A 21664-nucleotide genomic window follows, 5' to 3' on the forward strand; every position below is an offset into this window, starting at 1 on the left:
AAGCCTATCGTTAAGTATCTTCACAATAACAGCGGTATCCACTTCGTTATTCTTGACTTGTTCTCTCTCATTTTTTCTCTCTTTCTCTCCCTCTCTCTCTCTTTCTCTCTTGCTTATGGAACGTGTAGTTACCACCCACGTTCTCTATGACCGAGTCTCTTTTTAAATTATAGTGCGTTACGTTACGTGTACGTATAACTGGGTAGATCGAAGCCAGACGAAACGCTTCGCTCGATCATCGGCCACGCGGCTATTCGCAGAGATCTCGTTCGAGAGCAAGCGAAGATCCGATTCATCCCGTCGTCTCGTTTCACGGAGATTCACGCGTCGTAAGTAATCATGCATGTCTCTCGAACCGTCCGATCGAAGGCGGAGCGATATCGCTAATTAAGTTCGCAAATGGACGTCCTAACAGTTTCCTAATGGACCGCTTATATACCAGGAGATGAACGAGTTCTTTCGCCCGCTAATGGTCTTTTAACTGCTCCGCCGATGTTTATACGGTCGTGTTTTAAAACGAACGATCGGAGAAGAGGCGAATGATCAACTTGATACATCGAGTTAAAGAATCCCCAGGGCAACTTTCAGGGAGCTCTAGATGAGTACTGCACAATTGGTAGAAAAGAGCAAGTTAAAAGTGCCCTAGCAGTGCCCTAGCATAGTGACGTAATAATAACGCCTGTGACGTCGTTAGTACGTCACTTGACGTTTTCAATACGTCACCGCGTTTACTGGGATAGCGCCGATCGATTCAGGCTTTACTCTGGCTCGTGAATCTCCGCGGAGATCTCGACGATGAGACCTCGAGAGTGATGAGAAATGCACGAAGATTCTCCCAGAAGGTACAATAACGCAAAAATACTCTTCGTCCCGTCGTCCTTCGAGGATCTCGCGAACTCACGAACGCGCGAACTCGCGAAAAGACCTTCGCTCGGCGTATCTCGCAACCACGTGTTTTGTTTTAATATCATCTTTTGTTTTCTCTTCATATATATATATATATATATATATATATATATATCCGTACATATATATATATTTATATCTCATTTATATTTTTTTTTATTTATATATTTATATACAGCGGGCGGACGCCGAGACGACGGCGCAGCGCGGTAATAACGCGGGTGAATTCGCGATGGGAATGGAGAGGATTAAAAGGGAATTAGACCGGCGAAGCTCTTACGAGATGGTGGTCGGTCGCGTGAATTCGTTAACGTGACAGTCGCGCCCGACGAGACGCCGTCGTCGTCACGGCCGCCTCGCGTAGAACGTATCTGTTAGTAAAGTATATCTTACCGAGCTAGAACTTATATCGATATATTGCACATTTGACAACAGTTACGTTTCTCTTTAAGTACTTGGATATAGGAAGTCTTCGCTAATAAATCTTTGACTCGCATGCTCCTCTCGCGTTCCCTCTCTCTCTCTCTCTCTCTCGCTTGCTCTTCTCTTTCTCTCCCTCTCTTTCTTTCTCTCTTTCTCTTTTGGCATATACACCTATACACACACACACATACACACACAAATACACCCACACACACATACGCTCTTTCTCTCTCTCTCTCTCTCTCTCTTTTATATCACACGCAGATTTAGCGGTCGAATCAGCTTTCGATGCTTGCGTATTGCCTTAAACTTGTAAGTCTTATATAGGGGAGCTTTTTTTTATGTATGTATAGTAGAAGTCTTCGACCTCGTTTCTTCGATGTGTGTCTATATGATCCGTTTACCTTGCTAAATATCCCGCGGTTGCTCGCTTTCTATTTCTCTCATCCTCTGCGTTGCTCAACATTCGTTGCTGGTGGACGCTCGGAAGGCGATCTCTTCGATTGTTCCTGACACGCTTCGCTCTCTCACGCACATGTACACGCACCGATCCACACACACACACACATGTACACACGCACACGCGCGCGCACACACACAAACACGCATCATCGCGCTATTAAAAGCGATTATAGCTCCTAATTAGGTATTTCCGTTCGCTCTTCATCCGTCAGTCCGTTCGACTTATCGACCGAGCCGAGTAATTACGCCTCGACCTTCGCCGACGACCTTCCTCGGGGAGAAATCTTCCTCCTTACGAAGAGGACGCGCACGGCCGTCGTCGACGACGAGATCATCCGCAGCTGCTCGATCGATGATTCTTCATTGTACGTTGCACCGGTCGTTGGTAGGCTACTGCTTCGTTGATGAGGATTAAGCTTAACAATTAGTTTCATTGTTCCGTTCCCGCGGCGCTCGCTCGTTCCGCCCGGCGTTTCGCTTCGTCTCGTCCCGAGACGCGGGCGCCGTTCGAGCGTCGTCATTCGTCATTGTACATAGAGACATTCGTCAGGTCGTTGCGGAGGATCGATTTCTGGGCGAATCCGCGACGAGTCGAGACCCACGCACATCTTCGGCCAGACCGATGCGAGACGGGCGCTCGATCGCCCGGACGATTCGCTCACGTTTCGTTGTGCTCACGCGTACGCGCGTCCGCGACCTTCACGGTCCACCCTGCGGCCGCGACGGAGGGACGTGGACGTCGGGGACGACGCTCCTCGCCGCAAGGACTTCGCGCGATCGCCACGACGATCGCCGCCGCTTCCTGGACGCGAGACCAGCTCCGGATTATTCCCGTGACGTCCCGCTTCCGCCTCCGTCGTCTCATTTAACCGCTTCGCGAGTAAACCGTTCTAATTAGCGCGTCAAACTACGGAGCGTGCTTCCGGCGAGCTCCTTGCCGGTTGATCAATCAGCGGGGACGAATCAAGAGCGATAGGAATCTCGAATAATTCCCTGCCGGGAGCAATCCGCCGGCGAGCTGTGTATCTCCGATCGCTCCGGATAGAATTTGAATCCGGAGGAGAAGGTCGACGGGAACGGAGGGAGTAATCGGGAGCTAATCTCCACCAGTGACACCGCGGAGAGATCGTTGAGCCTCGACCCGTCCTGGCGGCGTGAGGAGATACCCGTTAAAAAAATATCACTGATATCGAGATCGGTGCTGCCGATTCGTCCGCGAGAGATCCCCGCGGGGATCCTCGGCTTGGCCGTTCCGGGCCGACAGGACGACCCGGTGTGCCAGCTCCATGCGCTAACGGCGAAAAGGGGGAAATATCGTACGCGGAACTGTCAGTCATTAAGTATCGCGGAATCGGCGCGATCGCGATTAAACCGAGGCGTGCAGCGTGCTGGACTGCGGCGCCGACGGGTACGAGCCGCTCGGCGGCGCCGACGTCGGTTGCAGACTCAGCTGCAGCTGGTGCTGCTGCGCTTTCGCCCTCAGGCAGGCGATACTCTCGTTTCTCAGCTGCTCCGTATCCTGCACGACGCCTGAAATCACGAGAACACACGTATGAGCGTGGCTGAAGTGTCCGTCCGCGGGAACGGAGGGCGGCCGTAACGCTCGCCAATTTCAGTTTGGCGAGCTTCTTCAAGAGTCGTTCGGAAAAAAAAAATGATAATCATTCTGCAAACAGAAACGATAACTTGGGAGTCTCGAGTTACAATCAAGATATTATTATCTCGGCGATATGTCAATGTTATATATCTCTCTTGTACATTCGCTGCTGAATTGCTCGAACTGATTGTCTCCGGCAGATTATATAACGAGCGTATTGTAACTGTCTTGACAGCAAAGATCTCATTTCAATTCGTTGATATTTGTCCGATATCGAATTTACTTGACGTCGTTATCCGAAGCTCGACGTACAGTGTCGTAATAGAGACGAAGACTTACTCGTGGACGACGAAGGTCCCATACCATCCTGACTCTCCTGTCCGCTCTCCGAGCTGGTTGGTCCTCCTTGATGATGATTATGATGGGGGCTGTTTCCGCTTCCGTTATGGTCGTTGCCGCTGTCCTCTCCGCCGGATTTGAGATGCTCCGCCGCCTCGAGCGACTTCCGATGCATCCCTACGGGTCCACAGTCAATCAGTTCTTGATTATTTTCGAAATCTTGGTTAAAGCCGCTTGTCTTAGATGATTGAGCTGATAGAGACGGACAGAAAAAAATATTCGACATTTTTTTAGGGCCGTCTTAACTCGAGTGTTCTTGTCGGGGCGGGCAGGTGGGGTCTTTTTTTCTCTGATTTCGACAGATCAGCGATAAACTCCGGTCTCGTTCTCACTTCGACTTCGTTTATCGCTGAACTTTCGCCAGGATGCATCGCAAGATGGGATAAAATCGCACTGATTAAACGCCTCCGGGAACTTTTCAAGCGTTTAGCGAAATAATCGATGAGCGACAGGGGAAACCCCCGTGAACGTTGAATTCAAGCGACGAATGGCCTCTATATATTTTGTAGCTTTTATAATTTATTTTCTACAACATGATTTTTTCATAACTCCGCATCACAACTCGTCTGTGTTGCAAAGTTACCAGCGTCGATGCAATTTTATCCAATCCCCAATCGGTGACCAGCGATCGTTGATTATAATCGACTAATTCTCAGCTCAGGTTTAAGGGGAGATTTGAGGACACGTGTTGCCCCGAGTCGAAATTTTAGTCCTAGTTTAAGTCTAATTTAGTTCTACATTAAGTGTTCCCAGGTGTTCTATTGTGCTCCTTTGGTACTACAAAGGGGACGTTCTCTCCATTTGAAGACTCAATGTAGAACTAAAATTTAGGCTCTGGAGGATTAAATTCCCTTATATAGCATTAAAGGAGCATTCATTGCGCTCCTTTGCTGCTACAAGTGAGAATTTCTTTCTGTTTTCTCCACTTGAAGACTTAACGTAGAATTACAAATTTCGACTCGGGATGTTAGCGCTCGAGTCGTTCTATCGAAATGGCTAATTGAACTTGTTGGAGGAGACTCATCCTTACCTAGCAGCCACGGTGCAACGGATTCGTTCTCCTTGGCACTTCTTAAAATGGTCTCCGGAAGCGGCAGGGAATGTCGCACCATCGCCCCGTATAAACCGTATTCCGCCATTATGGTACTTCTGCCCCAACACTTCTCCGTCTTACGCCACTTCGCTCTCCGATTTTGGAACCACACCTGGAACAGATCGACGCTCACTCAGAACAGATGCGACGCTCCCGTATCGCACATGCGAGAAAACGTGAGGACTGATTCGACGGACGAGAAAGATCACCTTGATCAACTCTCCTTAATTAACTCTCCGATTAACGTTAGAAACGTCCCGGCAAATCTTTCGAAAGGCTAAAAATATTTCACACCATCGAGCTGATTCCCATTTATCGCATAGAATCGCTTTATCAACGATCGAATTATTGAAGATAAATACGGCAAATAAATGTAACTCGAGAGACGCACGTCTCTTTTATCTCGTCTTATCGGCGCTCTATTGGCGCGTACAAACAATTTTTTAGATATGATTAATCATACCTTGTACGTAACTTAATGAGATGCGGTGGTATCATTACGCCGATCATCAACGGTGACGCGGTATATATTCGACGTGTTAAAGAAATATTTCCAATACTTTAACGACCTAATAAGAGAATCGAAATCGTACGGCCCGATTCGGCTGCATCGGGGTTAGAGGATGATTAACGTATCGGTTTTCCCGCTCGCGTTATTCCCCTTTAACTAGCCGAAACGAATTTTTACATGCAACTGATTATACCTTGTAACTTAATGAGGTGCGGTGGCATCATAATGCCAGTCATCAGTAGTGATCGCCGCGGCATTACACGCGTTAAAGAAACATAGGGAAAGCGCCGACGTATTATTCTGTTTTTCGGCTCTAAACTTTCGTTGAACGTGTAAAATTAACATTCGTTTGGAGAGATGCAAACGTCAAAAACACTTGTCTACCAAAATATAGAATAGTCTTACGAAAATTATTACATATTTCCTTGGAAATAGCTAGTTTTTAAGAGGTTCGAGAATTTGCGCTTCTAAAAAGTAAGCCTCAGAACTGATATACCAAGGATATCCAGAGAATGATCAGCGCCGTCGGTTTCCCCGCTCCGCGTAATCCTCCCTTAATTAGAGCGCCGGACGATCGGTTACTTTATCCAATTAGCGCTCGCTGCTCGCGCACGACACGCGCCACGACGCTGTTGTGTAGTTAAGTATCACGCTGAAACGACCTTACCGCGAGCCGCTACGTCCTACGTTTCACGCCCGTTAGGCTACTTGTTAGCAATCCCGGCGACTCGACCTCCTATGGCGAAGACGCGTGTCGGCTCCTCGGAGCGGGCGCGCGTGTAACGAGCCCACGTTGCCAAGGAGAGTAACAAGCCCGATGATGCTGTTCGGCAAATTGCACGTATTTGTTTACGAGCTGCTCGCGCAGTGCAATCGCCGACTGCCTGGTCGATCGCTTCCCGGGGCCGATTCTCCTCTTCCTCGAGAGAGAAAGAGAGAGAGGAAGAGAGAGGCGGACTTCGGGACGTCGCGGAACCGTCAACTCTCGGTCTCGGGGCTGCCGTCGCTCAAAACGACTTCATTCGTTAACAAAGCCTCGATCGTTATCACTATTATCGCCGTGGAAACCGAGAGATCAAGATTCCTCACGGGCGTTATTTATTTTCACCCTCTCGCGCGCCGGCCCGCTTTCGTTAGCCGCGCGTAAACGATCGGAAACCGGAAACGAGCGGGAACACGGGGGGCGAATCTCCGAATTCGGTTCCGAATCGGCTCCCCCATCGTGGCCAATCGAATCCTCGTTAATCCGCTTTGCCTTCGCCGACCGGCCAAGGTCCATCGGCCGGCGCAGATCTTCTTTCGCGCGCGCGCGCGCTCCGCTTATCTCGCTGCCGGTGATCGTTTGTTATTTAGAAAGAATCGCGATGAACGCACGCACACACGTCCACTCGTTTGTCCGTTCGTTCGTTCCGCGAGCAAGCACGCGCGCGCGTACACGAGGGCGCAAGAGGGTGGCCGGAGGCTAGGGCGTGGACCAATTTGCAGCAACAATGCCAAAGTCACCGGCAGAATCGGCGCGTAATTCGAGTGAATGGAAACGCGTCGCCCTGTCAATTTGCGCTGCTAGCCCGAAATTATCTTCCGCTTAGATTTTCGTCGGACACGCGCTTTTTCGCGCTGGCAGAGACGCGCGCGTCCCGCTGCCGCTCGCGCTAAGAACGCCGGCCCTCGCGCGCCCCCGACAAACCCGAAGAGTCTTATTTATAATCAGTACTTCTTTCTTTGAAAACGATATTGAATATTTCTTTTTCACAATAATAATACTTTGTTGGACGCAAGTTGAACGGTGAAAATTGCGTGTCCGTTAAAATGAAAACGAAAGCGACGAAGAGGAGCCAACAACGGCTGATTTTAATGCACCGCTTTCTTCAAGCTACACTGATAGAAAATTAGTTACTTTTCGGCGCCGAACATATTAGTAGGACGTGAACGGGAAGGCAAGGCCGTGAATGACCCGAATACACGAATATGCGTTCTGTTCGATTGAAGCGAAGAAACGATTTTGCAAAATTATTACAGTAATATTATAAATAAACGTATTGCTGGGGTCATAAATGCTCCGTTACTTGCGAAGGTTAACAATCGTTATCGTCACGACAATACGAAGACGAGGGAAAATCGCGCATCGCCCGCGATATATTAGCCACGCGTAAACGAGCGGGCCATACGAGTCCTCATGTCTCTTCTCGTCGAAACACGATAACATTGGCATCGTCTCGTTGAAAAGGCAGAGGGTGTTTAATAAGTGTCTAAGAGACACCGAATACGCTATGGCCCCGGCGTCGTTGTTTGAGCATAAGCCGGAGGAGCTACGAGATATCGGCTAAGATGCTGCCAGAATGAGGAAAGGGAAAGAGGAAAGAGGGAAGCGAGAGCGGGAGGGAGAGAGAGAGAGAGAGAGAGGGGAGTGAGCGCGAGATCCCGGAGATAGAGGAGCAGGATTCGATATCTCATTATCGGTCGATCGTAAATTGAAGTTACCGGTAGAGAGTAACGAGATCTCCAATTATCCTTGGGACAGTGTCACCCTGCCTCATCATGTATATATACGTCCTTTAATTCGAATCTCGAAGAAAGGAAACAAGCGGCGCTGAGCGGTTCTTAACCTTCGTCTCTTTCGCCGTCGCTCTATTCCGCGCGACGCGATTAGCAAGATTCTCTTAATTCTTTCCGAGTATCTTTCTCTCCTTCCCCGAGATATTCCGCTGATCGCAATATCGCAAGATTATCCTAATGAACATCAGATAACTGCTTATGGTGATGGCAAGTTTCTGCGCTCGGTACGAGTTAAGACGAAAAGTTATACTTCTAATGTGGCTATGCTGCCTGGATGATAACGTTTCTTTAGTGTGCTTTTTTTAAAAACATCGTTCCGTATGAGGAGACATCAAATATAGAAATTACCGCGTAATTTTCGCCCTCTAGAGAACTGAATCAACATTTCCGGTCTTCGACGCTTGAAAAATTAAAGCCGATTCACGCCTCCGACCCACACGTGCGTTAAGACACACAATACCCCTTCAACGCTTCGAGGATGCCCGATCCTTCAATCATAGTCCCGCATATAATAATTTATAACGCCCCATATAGGTTTGAATATATCATTTCTTCGACGCACGCGATGGTCAATCCGCAAAGTCCGAGCGCGCCGCGAGAAGGGCGACTTAACTCGCCCTCGGCCGAGTCGTGACGCAACGAATCGCGGAGATAAACGCGAAGATATCCGCGGACAGCCACTACGTGCTGAAAAGTCCAAAATCGGCCGGAACGCCGGCCAAAAGATCACGACCCCACTTCTTCCGTCTCGCCTTTCCACGACGGACGAGCAAAAAGCTCGCGCGTTAGATAGACCTTCGAGGGTCCTCGTACGTGGTAGTACCTGACGGCGGACTCTTCAGCCTCAGTTTCAATACACGCTGCTGGCATCGAGCTCGAGTGTTGCGGCAAGAAGTGAGCAGGTGAAGGCTCGTTCTCCCTGTCTTCCTTCTCTCTCTCTCCCTCTCTATTTATCTCTCTACCTCTATCTCCCGCTTGCCCTTTCCAGCCCCCTCGCGTCATACCGATTTTACAGGCTTGCATCGGTGTGTGTATTGGTAATCCACGGCAAGTTACTATAGGCTCGTCCGCCGTCGTCCTTCTTCTCCTGCTCCTCCTCCTCCTCCTCGTCGTCGTCCTCGTAGAGAAATCCTCCCTGTTCGCCCGCCTGTGTTCACGCACCGGCTCCGGCTAGAAATATCTCTCTCTCTCTCTCTCTCTCTTTCTTTCCCCGTCCCTCCGCGACAACATCCCCTCAGCCCCACGCGGCACGACGTGTCCCGCCCTTCCTACTTTTCCGGCTATCTCCGTCGTGCTCTCTGCCAGCCGCTACGTTACCCTCTCTTTATTCCCATTTCCATTCTCATCCTCTTGTTTTGGTCCAATAGTCAGTCGCCGGTCTGATCGATGATACGCCAACAGCCGGTACTGCGCATGGCCGACTAAATACAAACTCGCTCCTTATTATACCGGGTGTGCCAATAAAGGTAGTGCAGAATGGAGAAGGAGGCGATGGTGAAGGAGGAGAAGGAGGAGGACACGAGGAGGTGGGTACAGGAGAAACGGGGGTTGAGAGAGAGTAGAGCGGAGGGAGGAGAGGGAGGGAGGGAGAGCGTTCTGTCGCGAAGTTCCTTCGAGACGATCATAAAGGATTCCTCTCTTCCTCCCCGCCTGGAGCTGCTACCGCCGTGCCTCGGCGATGCAGCCTTTCCTCGCGCACCCTCACCCCGGCCGCTGCCACTGCTATCCTAACTCCCGCGTCTCGCAGTGATATACCGGGAGATGCCAAAGGATAATCCGGATACCCGATTTCCAATCCCGACGCTGCGAAACGACACCTCTGCTCACCACCATCGATCCTCCCTTTACGGACCACGTCGGGGACGCTTTTCAATGCGACTTTCCACCGCCGCCACTGCTGTTGCCGCTATTGCTGCTACTGACGCCGCTCCGGGCGTTTTCGGCACGTTTTATGCACTCGTTTCGCGCGGATGTCGTTCGGTATATCGAACGCCTGCCGCTCCTCAGCTGTTCATCCGCCTCTCCCTCGCGTGGTCTCTTCATCGGAAGACGACGGGGTGTTTGCGAACTTTAAATTCGAATCGCTCGGAGCTCCCGACGTTCGATAGGCACGAACGCGGCGGATTAAAGAACAGTGCGCGCCGATGCGAGAACGCTAGTGATTTGTGCGATGACATCGCGATCGAAGATAAATTAGCGAGGGGCGGGATAAACTCGCAGCGCTGTCGTGATTTCTCGTCGAATTAATGATTAGAGGATTGAGATGATAAGAGTGTAATTAGCCCTTACAGACCGAGAAGCTACTAGAGTGGCGGCGGAGGGGGTGTCATGTTTTTCATTAGTGTACTCTTTGATGTATATGAAAAAGTTCTAATTTAAAAACTGTAAAAATCTCCCGAAATACAACCCGATCTATAAAGGTCAATTAAAGTTATTAAATAAAGAACGAATCTAATCCCGGTAGACGAGAAACGTTAATCTTTTGAAACATAGATTTTATACGAATTCCATCAACGTTTTGACATAATATTTTATAAATGTTTGTAAACTGTTACTTGATAATATAATATTCCTAAATATTAAAATCATAATGCAGAAATATTATTTTTAATATTTGGGTCAAATATTGTTGACAATGACATCATATACATTAAGAACTACATATTTGAAAACATTACACGTTATAAAATATCATTGTAAATAACAGTGTGTTAATGATTTCTTGCTTACTGTGATCACATTTGCCGAAAACAATAGGAACGTCAAGCAAGAAGTAACGCTCGATAAAAAAGGATGGAAAAGTACCTGTAAAAACGAGACTTGAAAAAATTCATAAAAGGTTTACGCATCGCGGTTTATCTCGACTGTCAATTATCTTCTCTTTTAAATCGCTTAAAGTCTCGGCCTGCTGAGTAAAAAAATCGTTATCTTTGTGTGTAGGAGGCGACGAGTTTAAATGAGATCTTAAATAACGTGTATTAACCACGTATATGTACACGTGCGCAGCGTGCACGTAGGTACTAATAGAATGATAATGGCGATGCAGTGAAATCTCATTATTTGTGGTAACGCGATATTATGCGCGGGAAAGATGACTCCGATGTGGCTGATGCATAAGCGTAGTATCAGAATATAATGAAATACCTAAATAATTTACGGCCATGTAATTTTCGTGTTATTATTAGCGCCGGCGTTATCGAACTGTATGCGAACGATGTGTAAACGGCCGTTATGTAGTTCCGCAAAATTACCACCGATTTCTGGCGCATTGTAGCATCAAACGGAAGGAATTTCTCGCCGCCGCCGGTGAAATTGGCGCGAGGAACGTCGTCGGCAACGTCATGATTCGTCAGTCGGCGCGATTGAGGCGAATTAAATGCAAAACCGGGTGCAGATTCATCGCGCGAAAATAAACCGAGGTAATAAGAGGAGGATCTCGCGACGCAAAAACGAGGCCTCGTTTTCGAGGAGGTCGATTTTAAAGGCCGCAGAATACCCTCTCATTTCTCTCAGATTCACGATCCTCACCGACTTCACACATCGCGATGCTTTTAGCGTCACTTCGTCGTCGTACTTTATCGAACAAACGACACATGCATCCGTTCTCAACGGATGTGAACAACTTCATCTGCATGTTTCCAGGCAAACGCGCGAACTCGGCAACTCTATTAGTTCACGAAGAACGAATGTTCGCATCGACGCGAACGAATGTTAACATCACGCTTGCCAAATTAACCCGACCGTCGAGCGGTCCGGCATCCTTGCATTTCCACCGTTTGTTACCGATCGTTCTCCACCAAAGTGAACATCTCGCGCGCAAGAAACTTATATGTGCTGTGATGCAGCTGATTTCCGTTAGAAAATGTGTTAACTCTCGACAAAGCCCGATGATCGGCGGACCGGAGATCCAGAACGCCGTGACCGCGAGAGAGATTCGGATTCCCACAATCCCTCGCGATCCGCAGGTCCGTAAGCCAATTAATCTTGGCAAATAAGTGAGACTGGTGGAGGAGAGGGTGCGGCTAGCCGCGCGTTATCCCCCGGAAACGCATGACTTATTTGCCACATAATGCGTGTACCCGAGAAAGAGAAAGAGAGAGAGAGAGAGAGCCGGCCCCTTTTCTCCTTCGGCCATCGGCTGGTAAATAGTTAAGTCGGACGGGGCCCCATGCTGCGATACGGCACGCGTCGGAACATCATTACGTGGGACACTTGCCGAGCCAAGGGTGGCCCTGTGCGTGAGGGTGATGCGCACGTTGGCCATCGGGAGCGCGGCGTCGATAAGCAGGAAATAATTCAGACGAACGGGCGCATTAACAAGTGAACTCGGCCTCGATCGCGCGCTCCGAGTAATGAACCGCGATAAATTAATGGCGCCGATCTGCCGCACCGCGGTGGCGAGTCGTCAAAGGGAAGAATCGGGACGCGGGGTGGTCACGACGGGAGAGGAGACAGAGAGAGAGAGGGGGGGGGGGAGAAACTGTTACAAGCGGAGTCCGCCTAATTCTTTGTATAATTCGACATCAAATGGATCGAATACTCATAGTATTCATTTATACAGCGTTCGCGTTATATCAGGTGCGAAGGGGATGAAAAGGTTTCGCTATGTTCAAAGAGCGGGAAAACAAAGGTTACGTTTTATTAGTTCTTTTTTGCTGTCTCGAGACTGCGAAAGAGAACAGCCGGGTGGTTTGAAATTTAGGAGAAGAGATACGTAGCGGAGATATGTGGCTTTTGATTGGTTCTTTCAAGCTGAACTCGCCGCATTAGATGAACAAATTTACATAGGCATTGAAGCGTATAAAGCGTACGTGCAAGATTCTCACGCTTCGGCAAATTTCTCGAGCTAGTGCAGCCAGTTCAGCTAAAAAGACCAGACCAAATGTCTAACCCGGGTGGTGCGCAATAAAGAGACATCGTACACCGCAAGAACGAGGGTTGCGAGAAGGTTCTTTTTTAAAACGGAGCATTACAAGTGGAGGATCGGTCGCTGTGTAAAGAGTGGATTTCAGAGGGCCGCGAGAGGATCCTCTGCACTTAATTGAGACAGCCTCATGAAGCTGTCCGTCGAAAAGGCTACGAGCTGAAACACGTTGCCGTGGAACGTCAAAAATCGACGGATGGAAGTCACGGGAGTCTCGGCCGGAGGCCGGCCAGCAGCTAGCCGGCGATCACACAGAGAGATCATTCCTCTCCGCGAGACGCTTTTACCTAATTAACGCTCCGCGCTCACGATACATCTTCCTGTTATTGAGTTCCCTTTTTAGCCGGCCACACTGGGCGCCAGCGTGCCTCCGCCGGCTTCTCCCTCATGTCCCCGATTTTCACCACGCAGACTCGGTTTCGATAGCGTTTCATCGGCGGCGTGGGCGTGGCGAAACTTCGGCCCATGCTTCTCACTTAATTCGGTTAGGCGAGATTTATATCCGCTACCGGCGGTATTCCCTTGTTCAAAGTCGTCGGTCGTCGTCGACTCGCGTTCCTCCCTCTCCTCTTCACCCGCCCCGAACCCCGGCGCGCCCCTTCCGCCCCCAATCCGCGCCGATTCACCGCGCTCTCCTCCGACCGCGAAGCGGGGCTTTATTAGAATTTATAAGCGGTCCCGCTGACAGTAAGCGCAACGCCCAAATTGCAGGATATTCCGCGACTCGCGTACCCGATTTTCCCCGGGTGCCCTTATTTATCTGTCAGCCCCGACGCGCCAGCCTCGGGAGCGAGAGGGACACTGCACGATGTACATTATTGGTCAATTTTTGGGGTGGAACGCGCCCATCCGGAAATCATCGCTTTGTTTGCCGGCGGTTTTACGACCGCCCGGTAGCGGCGCGACGCGACGCGGCTCGACGGCGCGAGTCTCCGTCCCGAAAATCGTCAAGGAAGCCCTCGCGCGTGTTTCACGAGAATGATTTCGTTTGCGGGACCGTCGTCGCGTGACCGACCCCCACTCGTGGATATTAATTCACAATCTGAACACGCTGAATGTCCGGACACGCCACAAGGAAAAAAATAACACGCAGTATACAGGAGAAAAAAAAATACTGGAATCAAGTAAATGTAATTTATCTGTCCTTCAATCTTTTAAATCAAGTAATATTTTTGCCAATTTGAGTATATCTTATTTTTATGTATATTTTATGTATATTTTATTTTTATAGCTTGTAGTAAATGCTTATTTGAGCGCAATAATAACTTAATCTGTAAATGAATTGCCGAATATAATGGTTCTAAATTTAAAAGAGTATTTACTAGAATTATATAATATTTCTACTCCGTTGAAGAATATAGTGATTTTAAGTTAAACATTTTCCGTCCAGTGAATATTTTCTAAATATAGAGAAGAAGGTGGTATTATTACATTTCGAATTATGCAAAGCTAAACAATAGCATAGCATTTCGCTAAAGTATCCCCTTAAAAATATTGATAATGCGACATATAATAGTATTGTTAAATCGATTCTAATCTATAGTTTACTGTTGCGTTCCGTTTGAATCGTATTGCTGTCCTTTTGACAAATTGTGTCTTCTATTACGTGAAACGAATTAATGCAGACTGTTATCGCTTATCGAAACTCTTTCTCTCCCTCTCTCTCTCTCTCCCTCCCTCTCTCTCTCTCTTTTCCTCTGTCTCGCTACGCGTCGCGAATAAACTTCCTTCCTCGAGACGAGGAAAATTAGCGACGAGAATTCGGCCTGAGAGAAATGAGCGGCGCGCGTTTAATGGTCGATCGGACGACGTGAGAGACTGCGCCCCGGGCGTGCGCGCGCTCTCGCTCGCTCGTACGAAATTCCCCGTTCGCGGTATAAATATGCGGGAACGAGAACGTTCTCTCGTCGCCGGTTGCTCCGGGATTACCGGTGCACCCCTTCCTGCGAGAGTCGCCTGTTAATATAAATAATAGATGATCGCGTTAGGGGATGGTTGCCACTTGTCGCCGCGGCGTTAAACACGCGAGAAGTCGAAAGGGCGCCCTTCGTGAAGATCATTTAATCATTTCGACGAGCGAGCGATAGAAAATTCATGAGCCCGGCGATGTCAACGGCAACGGCCGCAAACCCTATTAACCGAGGGCCCGCCGTGGCGCGCGTATTGGACGCGCGCGCGCGAGCGAGGGTGGATGACGCCCTTCGCGCGTGAACAACGATATAGCCGACGACGACGATGACGTACGCGCACGGAGATTATGACCGGCTGCTCGTCGTGGGAATGCCTGCGCGCTGAATCACTGGGATCCTCTAATTCGCTTTTAATTCGATTCGCCGGCGCGTTCTCGCGACCTCTCGCCTACACGGCGTCCTCGTCGCAAAGTCCCGATCCACTTTTCCGCCGGCGAACGGGATCTCGTAATTAAACCTCTCCGACGCAATGCGGAAGCGTCGTCGGGGGCACCCCCCAAGCGCGCGTATAATCTTCTTACCGCGCGATTTTGCAGATATTGACTTGGCCGGATCTTTATCCGTGAGCCCGCAGCGGGGTGCGCGTGCATCGCCGAGGAAGGGTTGAATTGATATCTTAGGCCCGACGAGACTTGCGACGCATCGAGCGAGAGGTTAACCTCCCGCAGCTGTCGGATTCGGAAAATTATCGGTCCTCCGGTCGCTTTAGAGAAGCTGGTTCGGGTACGCGTCGAGTGTACGGTAGTTGCGGACAAAGTATCGTCGGTATCAAAAATATTATGCATTTTACCAAACATTTCGACATCGCTCAATTCGTCGTCGAATTTGCGAAGCAACAGTTTTTTCCAGACCCGTGCGTGCATAACGTTTTTCTTTTTTTAATTGTTTGAAGCGGCGCTTTAACAGATCGGAGCCTCGTCGTGAATTTTATTGCAACTCGCCGCGATTATTACGAGTAATTTAGCCGGGTAGGAAATTCACGCTCTTTTAATTAAGTCGAGTTTTTCGTCATCGTACAATTCGCGTCGTCCGTACGATGACGCCGTCGTTCGCGGCGGACAATCGGCGGTATCTCGCGACGAAGTCGCCGAAGTTCCAGACGATTGCAAAGTCGCGCGCTGTCTTTGTCTAGCGGGAAAATAAATTGTACGTCGCTCTCGTGACGTGAAGACAAGAAGCGGGATCGTCGCGCGACGGGTCCGGGTGGCGAAATGCCCGGTAGTAGAGAAGAAGGGGGGGAAATCGGCGAGGCGAGAAACGCGAGGGTGAAGAAGGCGGACGAATAGAGGGAACTAAAAGTTGAGAGAGAAGGGGAGAAAAAGAGAGAGAAAAGGAGAGCAGTATATTTGCGAGATACCTGCCGTTCACGCCACGAAGATCTCCGCGCGGCGACTGGAGAACGTGCGAGAAAGAGAGAGAGAGAGAGAGAGAGAGCCTTTTCGTCGGATTTTAGACGTAATCAATTTGGGAGCCGCATCCCCCCGCGCGCGCGTGTGTGCGCCACCGTGCGTGAGGATCATCCGAGGACTCTACGCTCTCGAGTATTTAATGCATTCGTAGCTTTGTCACCCCTCGGCGGCATCGCGTGTGCGCCGCACACGTACGCACGGACATACGCACACGCCGCGCACCAGCCGCGCGTGTCGGGTTGCGGGCATCCAAAAGACAAAATCAATAATCGGTCAGCGGCGCCGAAAACTTCTCCCCCGCGGACGTCGTTATGCGCGGACACGTGGTCTCGATTTCGCGGCACGTTGAACGCGCGCATCGAAGACGCGTTAGCCACTTTGGAATCGAATTTTTGCCCAACTCGTTGGTAAAAACGAAGAAATCGATCCGGAAGTGACGTTCGACGAAGATCTTTTCAACGGAGGCTCGCTCGGTAAAGCACACCCACATGTCGATTCTTCTCCCCCTCCCCCCTTTCTCTCTCTCTCTCTCTCTCTCTCTCTGTTTTTTTATCACGTGGATTTTACGAATAGTTCATGATAAAATTGCGGTTAATCTCGACATAACGAAATTATCGTCATGAATTGCAACACTATACGATCCTTTACAGAAATTCTTTCTCGCTATCTGTATTAAGTGCGAGCAATTTCCGTAGTTTATCCATTTCCTTTTCACAGATATTTCATTCTTCAAGTCTCATTAGTCTGGCGCGGATGTGCCCTGCAGATACTGGATATTTTCCTTTCTTCAGCATTGTTAACGACCACCGGTATTCTCGTGACAGTAAGATTTTTACAAAACAAACTGCGACAGGTATGAAATAATGTCACGGACGCTGGTATCGCGCGACGCGTAGATCAGAAACAGATCACTACGCGAGAGCGCTAATACGCGAGCATCAATGAGGCACCGGAATCCGGCGATAAACGGTTTCCATCGCCCGTATTAATACACGCCCGTTACTCGAAGCCTGTCTCACACGTGAGATATTCAGATCTGCACCTATCACGGAACTGTTCGGAATAAGTTTCGATCGAAATCATTCAGTCATTTTCTTGTATTTTATACGGAATAATTAAACGACTCTGACCGAGATCAGTTATAAACGAGCCCATAATATGTGCACCGAAAAACCATTTAATTGAGAAGCAAATTTTGGTCCTCACAATCGAAATATTTGTTTGCCCGTATCCAAACCAAATTTTGTTTGAGCGAACTAAATAGATTTTTCAGTGTGTCCTGAATAGTGTTAGATCTGAGTTTTTTTTTTTTTCCAGTTGAATCGCACGGATATCCATGACATCATATTTGTAATCGTGATTCCGCTGAAAAACTCACACATCTAACTCTAAACTTAAATATGAGTATCTTATTTAAGAGAAGTTTCAAGTGACGACTATTAACACGGGCCTATGAGTCGGGATGAGGCGGGCACACCGCGCGCGCGCGATCATCAAGCCATCACATTCAACCCCGAAGATTTTCATAATCCCTTAACAACGGCCCGACGTGAAAATATTTATTTTAGTCGGCCGGGAATAGCTAATTTCAGGTCTCGGCGCTATTTACTCAGCGTTAGGCGTCCCGCCTTTGTAGATGTTGACGTCTTCTCTAGATACTCCTGGCCCTCGAGTCCTCGCGAGGTCCTCAGCCAGGATATCCACCTGTCACGGCTCGCGTGTTCGCGGAGGAAAGCCGCTTTTCGAGAAACACTCCTGACTTCGTCCGTCCGTCTTAAAATAACCGTTCGTACGCGACAGCCGACAGACGATACCGCGAGGTGACCCCGCAACGACGATCGCGCGCGAAATCGCGTACCTGGCTGGCCGGCCAACTCGATCGAAGGATTCTCGTTCGAGGAACGTTGAGAAGAAAGAAATGAAACGGCGCTAAATAGTAACCGCCGAGGAATCGTGCGAGGCGTCGTCTCACCGCGGATATCGCGGCATATCGATGGTAGAGAGAAGAACGATGGGACCGGAATCGCGGAAATTACCATAAATTCCCTGTGTGAATGGTAATATCCCGGCATAATTCATCGCAACTTACGACGGCGGGTGCCTACTAAACATAAACACGAGTAGGAAGTCCCGTCCGCCCGCTGAAAATTCGCGGGTCATTTGAGCCGTTTCCGCGCCATTACCCTTTCTTAGAGCGACTCCTTCGCGAGACTCTCTCCGTAAGGATCAGGACGAGCCGGAGGACTGTAGGATATAGTAGGTGGAGATTCGAGGAAGTAGAGAGAACATGAGGCTGCAGAGAAGGATGTACGACAGAGAGAGAGAGAGAGAGAGAGAAGGCTCGGTCGTAGCAACGCGGACGTGACTCGATTCCTCGTTACGTCTTACACAACGAGTTTTCCTCCATCTCTCTCCCTCTCTCTCTCTCCTCTCGCCTCTCCAACGTTCTGAATGTCGACGATACCGGGAGAAGCGCTCATTTGACGCTCCACGTGATGCGACCGACGCACCCGATATGTCAGGGCTTACGACCTTGTTAGCTATCGCAGTCACTGCCGGGAGACGGATACGCGACTGCATAAGCCTGCATAAGCGGCTGAAATTCCGCGGAAAAATCCGGAAACGTCCGGAAATTTTAGCTCGCACCGCGAGCCGAAAACGTGAATCGACGGTTTTTAGTTATCGAAGCGTCGAGAACCGGAAACGTCGCGCCTTTAGGAGGGTGAAACGCGCCGCGTCTGTAAATTCTACCGGGTACCTTCTACCCTTTTCGCGAGGGATTATATTCCCAACGAATATCACATTGGAAACGTTACCGGTGTATTTGTCAATCTGATGTCTCGATTTTTTGTAACGAAAAAAAAAACAGAACGGCATCTGAATGCTCGCGATTTCGTGCGAGCGCGAATCAAACTTTCACGAAGATGGGAAAAAATAAGCTTACCCCGTGAACTTGTAAAAATGAACGATGAAGGACTTGAAAAGTCACAAGATAGATCTTAAAGTATTCAGCGACGCGTAATGGGAAACGCGGTGAGAACGTGTTAACGGGCCTTGAAGCTTTGCTTGCACGTGTACAGTACATCCCGCAATGATATGTGCACATATTTCTCGTCTATAATTATATATTTAGCACTCGCTCGCGTGTTCGCTCTTTTGAATTTACGAGTGCCCGCGGATACTTATCGTCGCGGCGGCGCATTGATTTTTCCACGTGCGGCTATTATGCGGGGAACAGCAGCGGCGCAACTATAGGAACAGAATTCAGCGCCTCAGCCCCCGACCCGATCTCGCGAATAATACAGTAGCTTCCAGCCGCGGCGAACGCTTTCGAAAGCGGAAGCTACGTACGTACCACCGGCAAGGTGGATCCTAACCACCTCCGACGGTGCCGAATTCGAACGAGCCGTTCTCTCTCTTCCGCCGTTTTACGAGCTCCTCGCGTTGCCTTCGCAAGCCGTCGGGCCGCCATCTTGTAGATTGCAACCCTCCCCCGGTTGTTTTTTCCGCAGCGCGGAGGAGACGTCGGGCCTCTGATGTGCTCGAGAGACGCGTGAGACCTTAAGCTTTAACGCGATCCATGTTACGACGGAAACCTGACAAAGTCCGACCGCCCGGAAATTTATTTAACAGCCGCGCGGTGTGGTCGAAAGAGAGATCCCGAGGTCGATCTAATCGGCCTTACCCTCCCCTCAATTTATTCTCATTGTTACGCGATATTACAGTGCGTCTACGCGCAACGCGCGTTACGTGCAATATTGCATGCATGAATCGCGACGGTGGAATCGCAGATGATCCAATATCGACGCTCTGTCGAGATACCGTTAGTAGAGAAAATAGATGGAAATCCGGGGTTGCGTCCGTCGAATAGCGTAACGGTAAATATCCCTTCGATCCCGTAATCCGTATCTACGCAAGGAAACGGGCGAAGCGAGGAGCCATACTGAAAACAAGATCTGTCGACAATTACAAAGATTTGGTTAAATACCCGTGTCGACGTTGGATGCTGTTCTAGCACTTTTAAGGATAGTTGGCGCATACTTGGACGATCTCGAGATTAATAAAAACCTTGAATTCTACAGATTGAATTTTAATGCTACTTTCAACAACCTACATTGAGAAAAGAATTTGGTAATATGTACTAAAATTTTGCGAATATTTGCCGATCAAATATTTGATTATCACAATCAAATAATTTAGTTCCGTACACTAAATATATAATATACGGAACTACAATATTGTATATATAATATATAAGGAAATTATTTGGTTGCAGTAATCAAATATTTAGTCAGTACATATTCATCCAATTTTAATATTATTTCTAAATATTATTAATTTTAATACTTATTATGTGCACTGAACCAAATCCTCCTTTCAGTGTATTTTGATACCAAAACAGCGAAAACGGAAATTTAAGATATCACATCGGGATCAAAGTATGAGTTATGTTATATTATTAATATTGAATTCGCAACCTGTTTTGCTATCTTAGCTCCTGCTATGTTATAGAGTTAAAGGTTTAACACAGGAACCAAAATCCCGACTCGGGTATCAACTAAATTGTTTGATTACTGCAACCAAATCATTTGGTACCATATACTGTAGTGCCATGTACTATATACAGTATATGATATTAAATGATTTGATTGCAGTAATCAAACAATTTAGTTGAAACTATTTAACCAAATCTTGGTAATTGTTACCAAATCCTTTTTCCGCTGCATTGTGTCAAGATCCAAGCGACACAGACGGCAATTTTCGATCGCACCCTCCGGCTTACTTTGCTCGACAAGAAGAAATCCCCCGCATCTCCCAGCAACATAATGTATACGGTAATCTCCGATTACGACGACATGAATTTCTTGAACTTCCAACTCGATCGCGCGCGGTCTGACGACGAAAGGCGACGGCGGGATCCGAAAATCGCCGGCAGGTCGCGGTCGGCAAGAGCGCCGGGAGGCTCGAAAAACGGAATTAGGAGGCGCACCACGCGGAATTGTTAATTGCCGCGGGACGATACGGAATGCATCGTAGAGCGTGGCGGAGGATGATCGCGCAGAATGAGAAGGAAGGAAATGTCGAACGGCTCGTCGGAGAAGCGACTCGCGCCTCCTACCTGGCAGACCGTTCTAACGAATTCTCAATGGCGCCCGAGCGCAAACGGGGCCTTGACAATGGGGCCTTGTTGTCAGGAAGGGGGATTCCTTCAGAGGCACCTTTGTCAGGAGAGAACTCACGTGGAACCCGGGTGAGAACCCTCGAGTGCTCCATGGATGACTTGCGTATCGCGAGCCGCTCGCTGCTACTTGAAGTCAATTTTTTTTCCTCCCCGACTCGAAGGCGGCTTTCCATTCTTCTGCCTTCCTCGGCCAGCGGACGCGTGACGATTGTGTGAATCACGTCAAAATTCC

The 21664-nt window shown here is 48.9% G+C and overlaps 1 protein-coding gene across 2 annotated transcripts in view; it reads right to left on the bottom strand.

Moving 5' to 3' along the window:
- Positions 1-1520: 1520 nt before the first annotated feature.
- Positions 1521-21664, bottom strand: part of LOC106745747 (visual system homeobox 1-like) — a 67062-nt gene continuing 46918 nt past the window's right edge. The window contains exons 5-7 of one of the 2 annotated variants that reach the window (XM_014621631.1): positions 4818-4992; positions 3728-3904; positions 1521-3321 (exon numbers count right to left, since the gene is read on the bottom strand). In XM_014621631.1, the coding sequence (XP_014477117.1) occupies positions 3158-3321; positions 3728-3904; positions 4818-4992 (516 nt within the window). In that variant the 3' untranslated portion in view covers positions 1521-3157. Of the gene's footprint in view, positions 3322-3727; positions 3980-4817; positions 4993-21664 lie in introns of both variants that reach the window. The other variant, XM_014621630.1, reaches the window with a different exon arrangement.

This window comes from Dinoponera quadriceps, unplaced genomic scaffold (genome assembly GCF_001313825.1).
Source record: "Dinoponera quadriceps isolate SergipeBrazil2010 unplaced genomic scaffold, ASM131382v1 scaffold1658, whole genome shotgun sequence".
NCBI classification, from domain to species: domain Eukaryota; kingdom Metazoa; phylum Arthropoda; class Insecta; order Hymenoptera; family Formicidae; genus Dinoponera; species Dinoponera quadriceps.